This window comes from Watersipora subatra, chromosome 8 (genome assembly GCF_963576615.1).
Source record: "Watersipora subatra chromosome 8, tzWatSuba1.1, whole genome shotgun sequence".
NCBI classification, from domain to species: Eukaryota; Metazoa; Bryozoa; class Gymnolaemata; order Cheilostomatida; family Watersiporidae; genus Watersipora; species Watersipora subatra.
The window spans coordinates 11,880,871-11,895,139 of NC_088715.1; the positions used below are offsets into that span (position 1 = coordinate 11,880,871).

The 14,269-nt window shown below is 32.4% G+C and overlaps 1 protein-coding gene across 1 annotated transcript; it reads right to left on the bottom strand.

Moving 5' to 3' along the window:
- Positions 1 to 2,731: 2,731 nt before the first annotated feature.
- LOC137402295 (tripartite motif-containing protein 2-like) lies at positions 2,732 to 14,108 on the bottom strand. Its single transcript, XM_068088793.1, has 9 exons — positions 13,945 to 14,108; positions 11,435 to 11,591; positions 10,549 to 10,732; positions 10,042 to 10,232; positions 9,833 to 9,883; positions 8,581 to 8,751; positions 6,147 to 6,255; positions 4,425 to 5,159; positions 2,732 to 2,874 (listed from the first exon to the last, which is right to left on the bottom strand). The coding sequence occupies exons 1-9, from the start codon at positions 14,106 to 14,108 to the stop codon at positions 2,732 to 2,734; spliced, it is 1,905 nt and encodes a 634-aa protein (XP_067944894.1).
- Positions 14,109 to 14,269: the final 161 nt, after the last annotated feature.

Here is a 14,269-nt window from a genome sequence, read left to right on the forward strand (position 1 = left end):
AAATTGCATTATCGACCTTGCCCACACCATTCTACCTGCGGTTCACAATTAAAAACTAGTCGCAAATTTAAATTTTTTTTATCGGTGAACTGAACCTGAGGAATCTAATTATGTTTGTTCCACCGCATTTATTTTCACATCACTATATTTTCACATCACTATATTTTCACATCACTATATTTTCGCACTCATCAGAGCTGCGAAATTAGGTTGCAGTGAAGTTTTACTCTGTGAGCTACTCACGAAACTAAATACTAGAGAAATATAAGTGTCCTAGGGTAGTCACTAAACAGAGTTACTAATTTTATTTAGTAGAATTGGTAGACAATATATTTTAGTGTAACTTATTAAATATACATGTACATAGCTTTGTTGAATGCAGCATATGTGCAGCATATAATGTTTTACTTTGTTCGCTTTACGAATAAGGTACTATAATATATATGCAGGCTATTTGGCATAATACACTACTGGTGCAACTTACATATGCCAAATCAAATAGGACTTTAAAAATTGCCACCTAAATTGAAAAAGGTAAAAGATACTAAAAGCTTTGTAAAGAACAGGAAAACAAGCCAATAAAACTCAGTGGTGTTTGTTATAACATGACTGCGAAGAGACAAGCTAAGAGAGGTGAGCTATGTCAAACACCAAAACAGGGTACTTTATTCCTGCAAGTCAGTAAACACCAGGTCTCACGGCATACTGTGCCACCAAGTTTATTAGTGTCTCTTGATTATCATGGTGCTCTTTATCACATCCTGATGGGACGTCAAATTTGGACAATATATATATATATATATATATATATTATATATATAATAAACAATATATATATATACAAATAAAATATAGGCCAATAGGCCGATTATAAACTTTTTCAAGTTTTAAATAAGTCAGATGTTATACTATGACATACTAAACTTAGAGAATGTTAAAAACTTTTAAAGATTGATTATTTTTCACGCTAGAAGTAATAATAATAATCGTAATAAAATTAATAATTACTAATTAATATTTGATAATCGTAATAAAAATTTTCCTTTGTCGGTAATAATGTAGAATTTGTAGAAGAAGACAACTCCAAGGAAACAAATGAAGATGTGAAAGAATGATGTAGCTACAAAAGAGATGACTAGTGAACATCAGCTGATGAGAGCCAAGATAAAGGAACATCTAAATTACCAGCAAGTGAACTCTAACAGCATGTAACATGTAACAGTATTGAGGAGCGTGCTGCCAACTTTAATTCTATCACCGAACCAAAGAGTGACTTCCTCGTTGTTTTCACTTCTATTTCTGTTGTAGAGCCGTTAAAATAGCAGTTGAGTTCTTTTATTCACCTCTTGTTTTTGTTCCAAATAATATTTACGCTACTTTGATTCTATTTTAAATAGTATATATTAATTTATATTAAGTAGTTGTTTATCTGCAACTAACAACTGATATAGACATGTAGCTATCCTTCTTGACTTAATCAATTGTGAAACTAACAAACATTAGTGCTGATCCTGACATCACTGCTGGTGCAACTCCAAAAACGCATGTGATCAATTATTTCTAGCGCTCACCAATTATTGCAATATTTTGTATTTTAAAAACCTTGACAAAATTTTAAATCTTCGTTATGATATAGTTATAACATATAGTTGTTATAGGTTAGTGAAAGGTATTGGTTTACAACTAGCGAAACATTCTATATTTTTTCATTATTTTTATGCTGAAAGTGGAATCTAGAGTAGCGCAATAAAAACCTTCATTTACTCTTTCACACGATAATCAAGCAACTTGATGGGATCTTTTTGATTTAAATGCAAAATGCCTCATTTTAATTATCAAATCAGTACTGTAGCTATCTCACCTTCAATAAATCAATTCAATTTATTAATATAGTCAGAGTCAATTATTTATCAGTTATAAATTATTTATTAAATTATACATTAATAAATTAGCAATTAAACTCCCAATTAGTTTCCATCATAGATTGTGGGGAATTATTTCATCAAAGAATAAAACACCAAAAATCTCAGTTCAATTATCAGATCATTAGCTATCTTACCTTGAATGAATCAAATCAATTGATCCATATAAACAGAATTGTTTATCAGTTTACAGTTTATTGGATAATCATTGATTGATTACATTACAAATAAATTCACAAATTTTCTGCATAATTTGTGGTGAATAATAGCAAACATTGAAATAGATAGCATGGTAAATATGTGGGTAATACGCAATGAAGTATAAATAAAAGGGGTGAAAATCAACATACATGAGTCCTGTTCAAAACCATTCTGAAAATATTTCATGATAGTGGAATATGTTTATCGACATTGTTGTTAATGTATAATTTGAGGACCACAAAAGTATATTAACTTTGTGTAAAAATTTGTAAGATAATATATTTTTAATTCGCAAACAATCTTTTGTTGCAAAATGCTGCGACACAACCTGCACAGTTTTAGCATAAAAATGTGATCCATTCTGTTTGTTTCAACAAAGACATACCGAGACAGCAGAACAAATAGTGCAGCCTACGGTCTGAGAGCACTACATCTAAATAGGCAGTTTAAGATCATACAGTCAGTCATTTAGCTAAGCAAGTTGATAGAAGATAAAATATGATGATAATAATAATGATACTGTTAGTATAACTTCACTGTAGAGTAGTCAGTCTTGATGAAACCTGATCATGAATATTGTTATATGACGATTAATAGGAATATGGTCCTTATTTCTCACTCAGTTTATAGAAGAGCAGCTTGGAAGTATACCACTGAGGTACTACCAAGGTGTTACCAGCAGCACTCAAGCTATAAATAGGTTTGTAGGAACCATCAATAGCATCACCTATCATCTCCGATACGTTTTCACCTGTAATAAAAGTATATGAATATCCTAATTAATATTACTGTACAATCATCAAATCCACCCTTATTATATACCTGTATGCATAATTACTAAACAGAGAGTAGCTGACAACATTTTTTTTGAAAAGCTAATACAAATCTAATTAAACATAACATCATAAGTGATAACAAACAAGCTCATATTTTGCTAAAATAAGATACGATAAGTTGCAGGTTCTCTTTGTAGGAAGATCAACAAAGATTTAGTCGTGGTTACAATTTGAATTTGAAGCAAGGTGATAATATTTAATAAATCGATCAATTCAAGAAAATAGAGCTAATGGAAGAAAGCCCTCTTGAGCAAGCAACCTAATCTTGCTAGGAAGTAGTGACATCAGAAAGCAACAAACATGGCCGCCAAATACTGGACTTGGCTGAGTCATTTATTGTAGCTACCTTCCCTGGCACACCTTTTATATATATATAGATGTTACTGTAACATTCATTTGTATAATTGTTTTAATTCTTTCCAAGACTCTTTTGCAGCCAAAATTGCCATAAGATGATGTGCATACTATCATTAGAATTTACTGTAAATTCACTATCTTATTTGACAATCTAAATTTTGTTGGTGACAACACTAATTTATTCAACCATCAAAAATATATTAGTGAAAACATCTGTTAATTATATATAAAATTAAAAGGAAATGCTTCAAATGAAACTTTAGCCAAGAGCGTCTATAAAAATAAATGAAAAATAAGGATAAAACCAATGAAATGCTGATAAATAGAACAAGTTTTTATTGTCAGCTGTTAATTTTCATCACTAAAGATATGTTAAAATTTATATGAAGGTGTAAGTCAATAATTCACTGTAACCTTTAGGCAAAAACCTAAAGCTGGTACCTGAGCCATAGCGGCTCCGCTCGATAAAGAATTTGATAACTTTGATTTGGACGGTTGCCAAGTTTACTAGAAAAAAGTTGACACATTTTTGTGTTCGCTTGTTCAAACGTATATGTAATGCAACCTGTCATTACGAGGAACAGAATGATGTACCAGTTAATACTAGACTCTGTCTGTTAATATGGAAATATTAGCATTAAATACAATAATCATGACTTCAGTGTTGTATACTCATCATTACAAGGAGAACTGATCCTGAGAGAACAACTTAATAACTACTTTATATTGTAGTATTAGTTTAGTGAGCTTTTTAATGATATTAAATTATAATAAGGTAATTATGTATCAAATATCTAACCCACTGTATTGCTTTTAAACTAGTTACAAACAATAAACTACATCTCACATAATAAACATTGGAAAACAACGAAATGAAATATCAATGATCTTTTACTCAATTTGCCTTTGATAACATATTGTAATTTAATTTTTAAAATCATACATAAAGTGATCAAGGGTTTAAAGATACTTATACCAGGATTTGAAAACATTTTTTATAATAGAACAATTTCATGCAAAATGTTTTACTAAATTATAAAATGTGTCAGAAGCCAACATGAAACTATCAATAAATGTTATTAACTAGTACATTTTACATACAACTTACCTGTAGCATAGCTGAGTGTGTAGATGATACTGCTGTCGCATGCAGCTACCAGTATGTAGTCTCCATAGCACACCAGACCTTGTGGATAATCAGGATGGGTAAAAGTCCACATGACATTCTCAGTGGTGATGTTAAATCTGAAGACTTTCTTTGTCTCATAGTCAGCTATGATGACATCATCACCATGTCCAGCGCTTATCGTGACCTGACCATTACTCAAAAGGGGGCAGCTGACGTTATGCAGAGTTTTACCAGTGAGAGAATAAATAGCTAGTCTCTGGTTAGGAGGGTCAGCAAACACTACACTACCCGCTGCTACAGTCAGCATGCTACAGTAATAGTCATGATGAGGGTGCTGCCAAGTTGTGATCACTTGTCCTGACAGATCATAGACACTTACTGTGCGAGGTTTACTACGAGACAATATGTATAGTCTGCTCTCATGTAGGCTGATTGACTCAACACGACCAGAAGTAGATATGAATGAGTCATGCAGCTTGTAGTTGCTATCAATTCCACTGACTGTACCATTATAAAATCCTACATATGTAACTCCTTCGTGCTGACATACTGATACAGGCCCTGATGGTAGTTCTATGGATTTGAGTAAAGTTATAGACTTTGGAGGAGGGAATAAAGGAAGTTGTGGTGGTTGAGGAACTACAGGGTGCTGGTTAATGTTAACTACTATGTCATCAGCTGAAACGATCTTCAACTCAATCTCACGCTTTTCACCTGAAACATTAACAATATAATAACATAATTACATGCCTATTAGGTGTAACAAAATATTTAATTGCAAGCAGCACAGAAAAAGTATTAGCATTAGTATGCATATTTCTATGTAGGCAGGCAGCACAACATCATAGAAAAGAGTTAAGAATGACTCAATTACTCATTGGCTTAAATAATCCTCGAGAGACATCAGAAAGTTTAACATATTAAATTGTGTAATATTAAAATAGTAGGAATAATAAAATTACAGTCTTTTATCAGCTGACTAAAATTTAGATGTACTAAAACTTTGGAGTGACAAAAATGCAAGTTATAAAAACAAAGATATTGTAAGAGTGTTTCTATGATATTTTAGCCTGAGAGCAGATGCATGTAGACACTGGCTAACATTTAGTAACTCAGCAAACAAATATTTTAACAGTGTCTTTATTATAGTTTAGCCTGAGAGTATAGCTTGTATGTAAATGAGACTACAATTTTAACTAGCTATGACTGCAAAGGTACTGTAACAATATATCTTCATGTAATAGCCTAGCCTGAGTGTAGATTGCAAATATCTGTGCATTTTCATGGTGTTTATAATTTCTGTTAATTTACAGGTAAAAATGGAATAAAATGTAAAGAATTGTTAATCCATGAAAGATGAAAAAGAAACCTATAGTAACCTTTCTATCATTCATTCCTATTTAATTAATTAGTATGCAAACATGTGAATTGCTGTTTTTCTTCTAGTAGTCATTGTTGACTAATTCCTTGTCCCATTTTAAGCATCTGCACGATTTGCTACATAATTTGACTTGTCACGGTGAGCTTGTATAGCTAACATGTCTTTGAACGCAGTGCACCTTCAAAGCAATAACCAAAGATTGCTTCTTCACTTGTAAACATAATAATTTAAATCTAGACTCATCTCTAAGATGAATATTATGGTAGCAGTCTTATCATAGACTTAAACTTTTATCATTTATTTTTATTGTTTTAACATACCCATTTGCCTTACTTGAAGTTGTCCTCCCACTTCCAGCTTTGGCAACTCCTCAACAATAAAATTGTCCATTTGTTTCTTCATCACCTTGAATCCTTTCACAATGTCATCCTATATGTACATGTTTCATTTATTAAAAAAATGTTATAACCTTGACATAGACCAACATCATATGCATAAGCTATTATGGGAAAAATACAAATGTGGTTTACAGCAAAGATTACAATGTTTAGGTTTTCAGCTTATTAGCATTTGTACATGTTAAAAAGGGCTAAACTGTTAATTCAAAAAGCATATCAATTTTCTGATAAATTAATTTCTGAGGTTTAATAAAACTTAACTGAATTTTCTTGATCATTTAGAAACATAAATATGTTTAATGTTATTATATTATAGCTTTCTGTAGCCTAATAAAATTGTGTATTCACTAAATACAAAACATGTAAACAATGTAAACAATAATAAAATTACTCGTATAGAAACTATTATTTTATTTAACATGTACAATATATAACATTCTAACTTTTGAACTTTATATCATGAAAAGGTTTTGTACAGTTCAAGTGAATTAAGAAAAATTATACGAAATGAGTTTATGGAATTGTGTATATAAAAAAGGTTACTGTTGCATTAAAGCTGAAGCTCATTAAATTCGAAGTTTTGATGAATGATACTGGTACCTCTTGGTACAAACGTAAAAATGATATTGTAAAGGACTCTACCAGCCTTTCACTCTCTACCAGACCTATCAGATAATCCAACATGCCAAGTGTTTATTCAGTAGGAGTGTCTCTGTATTCGAAATTTTGATGGCTAGCATTTTGTGGAATAGTAAACATTTTTAATAGACACACTTCTATGCAAGAATTGTTAATTTTATTTCTATATATTCAGGATTTTTATGTAGTTTGTATTAGTTTTATTACTGAATCATCTTTTATTGTAATCGTAGCAGTAGCGACACAATTTAGCTATTACTTGCAAATTATTTCACATTTACATCTTAACATTTTTTATAGTTGTTTAATTTTTGTAATTTATTTGACTCATATCATGAAGCATTTTCTTCATGATATGAGGAAATATGAGTTTGAAAGTTTTTTGATAAAGTTTGAAAACCTTTGTAGTGGTTTTTATTTTCTTTTTTAATCTATTTCAATTACACAAAACACTTTCCTCATGATATGTAGTTTGAAGGGTAAAATGGCACATGTTGTTACATGTTAAATAAAAATCAATTTTTTGACCAAAACCTTTTTATTACCAGGGCAACGGCGGTAGCGCAGCTAGTTAAAAATAAATCATTTATGTCAATAACAATCAATTCTCTCATTTTCCAACTTAAAGTTTTTTCGCTTTTTTTTTTGTTAAAACTTTGAAAGCCACCCATTGAAATTAACTATTAACTGTCCCAGGCTAATAGTAGTTCCTTGTTTAACTCAGTTTTGATACTCCGAAGTACATGTATATACATATGGTTTACATTTATGATGGTAGATTAACTACTAGTTTTAGGCCAAATGTTACGTTTAGGGAGCGAAACATTTACGTGTTGCATTTGTGCTAAATGCAGCATGTAAGAGTTTTGTTGTGCCAACCCAGTGTTTGAACGCTGATACCAACTATTTCAGCAGCACAGCAGAAAAGTTGAGGTCTGAAGACATTGTGGAAGGCATTGGACAACCATAAAATGTTTGTTCCATTGAAAGTAACAATCATAATGCAGCTATCCGAGGAAAAAATGCAAATATGTTTGTTTTACAAGCATTAAATTTTTTTTCTGCATGTAATATAATAATGGTTCGTTTATGTCGCTTGTTCATGAATATATATTTGTAGCATTTGATTGATTATCATTATACTTGTAAACTAGCAGATTTATAGCCTATTATTTGATAGCAGCATTGCATTAATCCCATCTTACAATTGATTGACAGTCGTAGCTCCTAATATATTGCACATAAAAAGTTAGTTTTGGTTGCAAAATGTAGCAAACATATCAATAAGTGCAATGATACTTTATGCAATATTGGTAACTATCGATATAATGTAAAAATATGTCTTCAAAACTAAAGAAATAAAACTTGAAAGCTCTAACGAATTGCACAGCAGGAGAAAGGTTTTAATATCTTTGCAGGCTAATCACAAGCAACGCATATCAACTGTTAAAGATATTTCTCAGTTTTACTATGCATATTTTTAGGAAATTATTGACAAATTTGTGGCAAGCTAGCAGAGCTGCTGCATCTAAAAGGTTTAATATCGCTCCACCAAAAATGAGGACAATATGTGGGTGACATTCGGTTTGCCAGGGAGAAAAGACTAAAAGTTATCTTTCCAAAAGTCTGACAAGCCATTGGCAAAATACAATTCCAGCCTTCACTTGAACGCCACCTTCACTATAGTTCTACTATAGATTTTCAAATATTTGCTCACTGGTGGAAAATGTTTGATTTTAGTTTCCAACATCTCTCTGTGATTCCTGAGACTTCTCCACTTGTCAAGAACCACATCCTCCAGAAAGTCAGTCATCTGCACTTTAGACTTCTGTCTGTTCTCAAGCACCTTCTTCTCTATTTCATCATACTGCTCCTTCAGTGAGTTTATCTACAGTCATAGTCAAATCTGATACAAAACATGAATATAAACGGGACACCAAAATGTTTTTCTAGATATATAATGTTGTAAACTCACTTTCTTCTCAGGCAGTTCACAGGTATATTGAAATAGTTTTAATCTGAATAAAAGCCATTTGCTTTTTACCCACTATTATAATAGTGATGTCATCACCATTATAATAGCGATGAGATCACTATCAAAATATTGATGTCATCACTGTAGTTACACTCATAAGCATAGTTATCATAATAATCTGTGCAATAATTATAATGCATTATTGCTATGGCCACCTTGATAATACCAACTATACTCATAGTGGTAATTATAGCATCATAATTGAATATATAAATGTGATGCTATAATTATCGTTACCACAAATATAGAGATAAATTATCCATGCAGTTATTTCTATGGATATATACAAGATTTATTTTACTGTGTAAGATCATGTGTTAATAAAGTTCAGGGAATAGGTACAATTTTTCAAAGAGGCTTAGAGATGATTGATTGGTGCAGGCGTTAGAGTATCGATAGACCATATTGAATATCCGGGACATGAGTTTTAGTCTTATCAAAAACTATATTATAGCCTAACATTTAACGAAAAGTTAGGCAGACATTGCATTTTTAGGTACAGTAAAAACATTTTTTGCTTTATTTTATTTCAGACAAAACAATAAGTTATATTATTTTTAATTTTTCTAATAGACCATGTATTCTATAAAAAATGAAATTTTAATTTAATTTTTAATTGTAGGTGTGTGTTGAAGAATTGAATTGAAGATCATTGAGGAATTACCATAGCCATGAACCCTAAGCTGAGTAAAACTGACCGAAATGATTAAGATTGGTTGATACAACCCAATACTGCTACAGTTACTGTACGGCCATTTGAGTAAAAAATTAAGCCTAGGTTTTTTTCTTTTGAAAGGAGCAAAGATATGATTTGTGGGAGATTCTTCAAGTTTCAAATTCTTCAGTTTGAGTGCAAATCTGCCAACATAGAGATCAAGGTCAGCACGGGCCTTATAAGGAAATCTTTCAGATGTACGATGTGAGTCAACATTACCTCAGCTAGCTTTTCTTCGCTTGAAGTAGAGGATATGTTATAGTGAGAGTTCTGTATTGAACCAGCTCTTAATTACAAAATAATTCTAGATCTTTCACTATTATATGATTGATGTATAACATAGGAAACAAACATTAATGAGTTAAAAGTGTAAATCAAAAGGTGCAGAAAATAATTAAACACAAACCAAGATTGAGCTAATTTCCCACCTGCTCATCTCTCTTCCTCTGAATCATCTTTAGCATATTTTCAGTCTGGCTGTCATAATCAGAGACCATCTTAGATATTTGTTTAAACAGTGCTTCAAACTGCTCATCCCTAGCTGAACTCTCAGCAGATATTGTGCCTGTGAGAAGAGCTGATGCCAGGTTGTCTAACGGAAGCAAGGAATGTGTAGATCCTAAATAAAAAAGATAATTTCAGATAAACTAATCATACATAACGAATTATAACTTCTGTGAAAAGATAAAAAACTTACCCATTTGTTTATCCACTGCTTAAATTATTTACAAAGTGAGAAATACACACACTCCAGCCCGAAGGAGATATATTGATACAACTTAACCATGTTACCCTGACAAAAGGGCATCTTATGATATCTTAACAAGTCACTTGATGTCCTGAGTGAATAGATATCATACTAGAACCAATATCTTGTGTTTACCCAATCTAATAAAATTTGGAGACCCATCCGTACCCACAATAACCACACATACCAGTGTCACAGGACGGCAAATCAGGAACACACTCCAGGCAGCTGAGCACATAGCAGACTTTACATCCAAGAACAAATCGTTGGTCTTTATGCTTTGGGCAGCTGCTGACTTTAGCTTTTTGTTGTTGAGTCAGGTACTCAAGTATTGTTATCTTATGATGCTCCTCTAGCATTTCATCATGACCCTTAAATATAAAAGCAACACAATACCGTGACTTTAGACTAATATCTCATCTTTTGAATTTCAGAATGTTGAGGAACTTGTAATCAGTAAAATATTCATGTGACAATAACAAAGTTAGTTTAGAACCGACTCCTATCAGGTTGGTTTTACCAAAGTTTCGTGATTATGAGACACAGATAACTCTTAATCTGCCAACTTTCAATGATTAATTATTTAGACACAGATTAAAGTATGTCGTCTTGCTGTACCTCCTATTGACTAAGTAAGTTTTTTTTTTCAAAACAATGAAACAATTACAGCTTTACAAAATAATTTATCATTGTTTGAAAAATCAAGAACCTTAAATAGCCATTAAACCCACAAAAGACCAAAATCACATTAGTTGAAATTTTAAAGTATTAAAAATTGCTGCACATCCACCTTTTAAACTTTTTAGGAAACATCCTTAGTTTGGGGAAAGAAAAAAACAAGCCTATAATTTAGGGATGCGTAACATTTTTGTGGATCGGCCAGAAACTTTTTATTGTATTCCTATAGTACCTTCACAGTGTACCTTTGTGCAGTTGCATAGTACGATGAAGCTCTTATTTACCATTATCAGCCTGATGCAAAGTAATATTATAAACTAAAAACTTCACACATAACTACTGCCCACAACATATTCAAATTATCATAAAAAGATCTGAAAAGGAAACACTCGTACCTCCAAATGGGCAGGGCAGAACTTCTTACAGCAGTAAGTACAATAGCTGATAGCTTTCTGTATTGGTGAGCTCTTCTTTAGACAAACATCACAGAGTGTTTTGTCTGTACCCAAGTCATAAGATGGGAGACTGTCTGGTGGCATCTCAAACACCTGGCTACAAAAATTAGTCATAAGTGATAAACTATTTGCTACGTGGGTCATACAGTGAGAGGTTGGATATGCTACGAGTCATTCTATGATAGCTAAGTCTTTTTATGAATGGTACAGTGATAGGTGATAAATTCTATGAGTCATACTTCGGTAGTCGTCTTTTTTTAAGTTTGTTCATTGACAGTGGATAAATCTATGAATCTAGACCTGTAGAAGGTTAAGCTGAGAGGTGTTATTGATAAAATTAAAGCTGAAGTAGTTGGAAAATTTTCATGTGACTGCATCAACGTCATGATAGTTATCAGATAATATGAATATTAGACACTCTTTATTTCCCTGTGTATCTCTTGCTTACACTCGAAGCTATTTTTACCAATAAAAGCGTCTCTGAAAGATTCGATTGAACGCGCAATGTACTTGAAGTGAACATAAGGAGAGACAAATACTTAAAAATTACCAGTGATTTTTACAACGAGGAAGGTCTAAAATTGGATAGAATAAGGAACTTAATGATTTTCTGTTGTCCCTGTAGATTACGAATATTGTCTCTGTTTTTCTTAAAAGTCATTAGAGACAAAGGTACACATTATAACATACAGGAATATTAAGGTTGTCTTTAAACTGAACAATATATATCTAACTTAAGGATGAACTTGCAAAAAATGTTGGCAGATGCTATCAAAAAGTATCGGCGTGCTTCTTTCAACTACGATTGTTTTTAATGTGTGTGGTGATATGACGGCCAGAATTTTTTGAGATTAAAATCAACAAAATTATATCTTAGTAAATTGTTTGGATCAAATGAGACTGTGATTATCATGGTTATAGTTGCAAAGAGTCTGATAAAATAAAACGCAATTTGATTGAACTTGCCGATATCAACCAAAGCATCGATAGCAACTAGTCTCATCATTTCAAATATATTTTTCCTTTGAGCATTTTACCCGCGGTGAGCTTTGACAATATTAATCTTGGAAAATCCTGCAAGTCAGATCAATTGAGACATCAAGAACAATTGCAAATGATAAAAAATACTTATATTTCTAATAAATGTATCAAAGTTTTATATAAGTATAATTTTCATGTAACTAATTAATAAGATCCACCAAGTTGATTGTGAGACACACAGAAGCTAGCAGAACATTTTTAATTTTCAGTTTAAGAGATTAGGAGAAACTTGACATGAAGTTACACACTCTAATTTACCAAACTATATAACTATATTACTATTGGTCACTTGTTTTGGAAAACAATGTTTAAACAGCAAAGATCTTGCAGTAAACAACAAACAGCATAAATGCAGGCGGCAAGCTGAAAGCACATTTCCAATTAAATATTTTGCATTGTATGGCCAGCATCAACACAGCTGCAAGCGTGCTATGTAATTATGATATGGCCCTGAGGCAGGACTTTGGTTCTAATATCATTATCAGATTTTGTATTGATGATAGTCCTTACAATGAATCCATGATGTCTAACTGTCCATAGTGATGAATGATTGTCTTTACAACCATTCATCACTATGGGCAGTTAGACATCATGGTGTAGTGAGTTACCTCGTTAGTCTGCAGATCTGGAGGTGCTGGGTTAAAATCGGTGGCAAAAAGGACTTTTCGTTACTAAAACTTTATCACTATAAGTTTTACGGATTACCAGACAATATGTGTTTGGTAAGACAATGTGGGTCTGTCAACAGACAACGGTCTGTCAACTGCAAAAACAGTTACAAACAAGAAAGTAGTACCATAAAGTTTACTTTTCTTACAGGTTATTTACTATCGAGCAGTTAATTATCAACAAACATGGTAGAATCCTGCTCTACAAGACACAAACAGGTTATCTATAAACAGCTGCCTACAAACTGCTATAACGTGATATGTTCCTACTTACACAGAGTATACACGCAACACAGAATACATGAAATTTTATGCGAGTTAGAGTGCAATCTTTTGGACTTGCTAAAGCCTGCAGAGGGAAATTTTGTACATTACAGTATAAACATTTGGAAAGTCCACAGTGTGAGCTGATCCATAGTATCAACCCTATACTAAAGTACAGCTGCAGTACATGTGTAGTTTCAGATTTTGAAGAATGTACACGTGCAGCGTTCATAAATTGATGGGTTTACTTCCATCTGTGTCATGGGAATAAATCTGGAGTGAATCTCAGGGAGAAATATGCAGTAAGAATGCAGTTACAGTAGCAGTAAGTGTCAACTGCACATTAGAAAGTTGTAATTGATTGAAAAACTACTGTGTATTGCGCTTCAATGATGCAATGCAGTTTTGATGCATCACAACCCAGGCTATGCGCACTATTATATAATCTAACTTTAACTAACATATAGTAAAACTCACCCGCATCCACTGTTTCCACACAGCAGAAGGTGTTTGCTCTCGTAGTAGGTGGTCAAACAGGTCATACAGTGAATATGACTGCATGGTAGCACTTTGGGGTTTACAATGGTGTCACTTTTACGACAGCAAAACTCACACTCAACATCTGCTTCAGCTTCAGCCATTGTTACCTAAAAACACAAACCCGCTTTGTCTGAGATTCATCTCACTACATATCGTAAAGGAATTTGCCGGCCTTTACTTGGAACAATCTAGACTATTTCATAAAGAAATAAAATGTGTGTGAGTTTGTTTTATTTTTTTATTATGCAAGGAAGTTCCACTT

Excerpts from the sequence above, each read along its gene's own strand:
- LOC137402295 (XM_068088793.1), bottom strand. The coding sequence starts at position 14,108 with ATGGCTGAAGCTGAAGCAGATGTTGAGTGTGAGTTTTGCTGTCGTAAA. Across the intron at positions 11,592-13,944 it reads TGTGGAAACAGTGGATGCGG|CCAGGTGTTTGAGATGCCAC; the intron begins GTGAGTTTTACT and ends TAATTTTTGTAG. Across the intron at positions 8,752-9,832 it reads GCGAAGAAAAGCTAGCTGAG|ATAAACTCACTGAAGGAGCA; the intron begins GTAATGTTGACT and ends CTATGACTGTAG.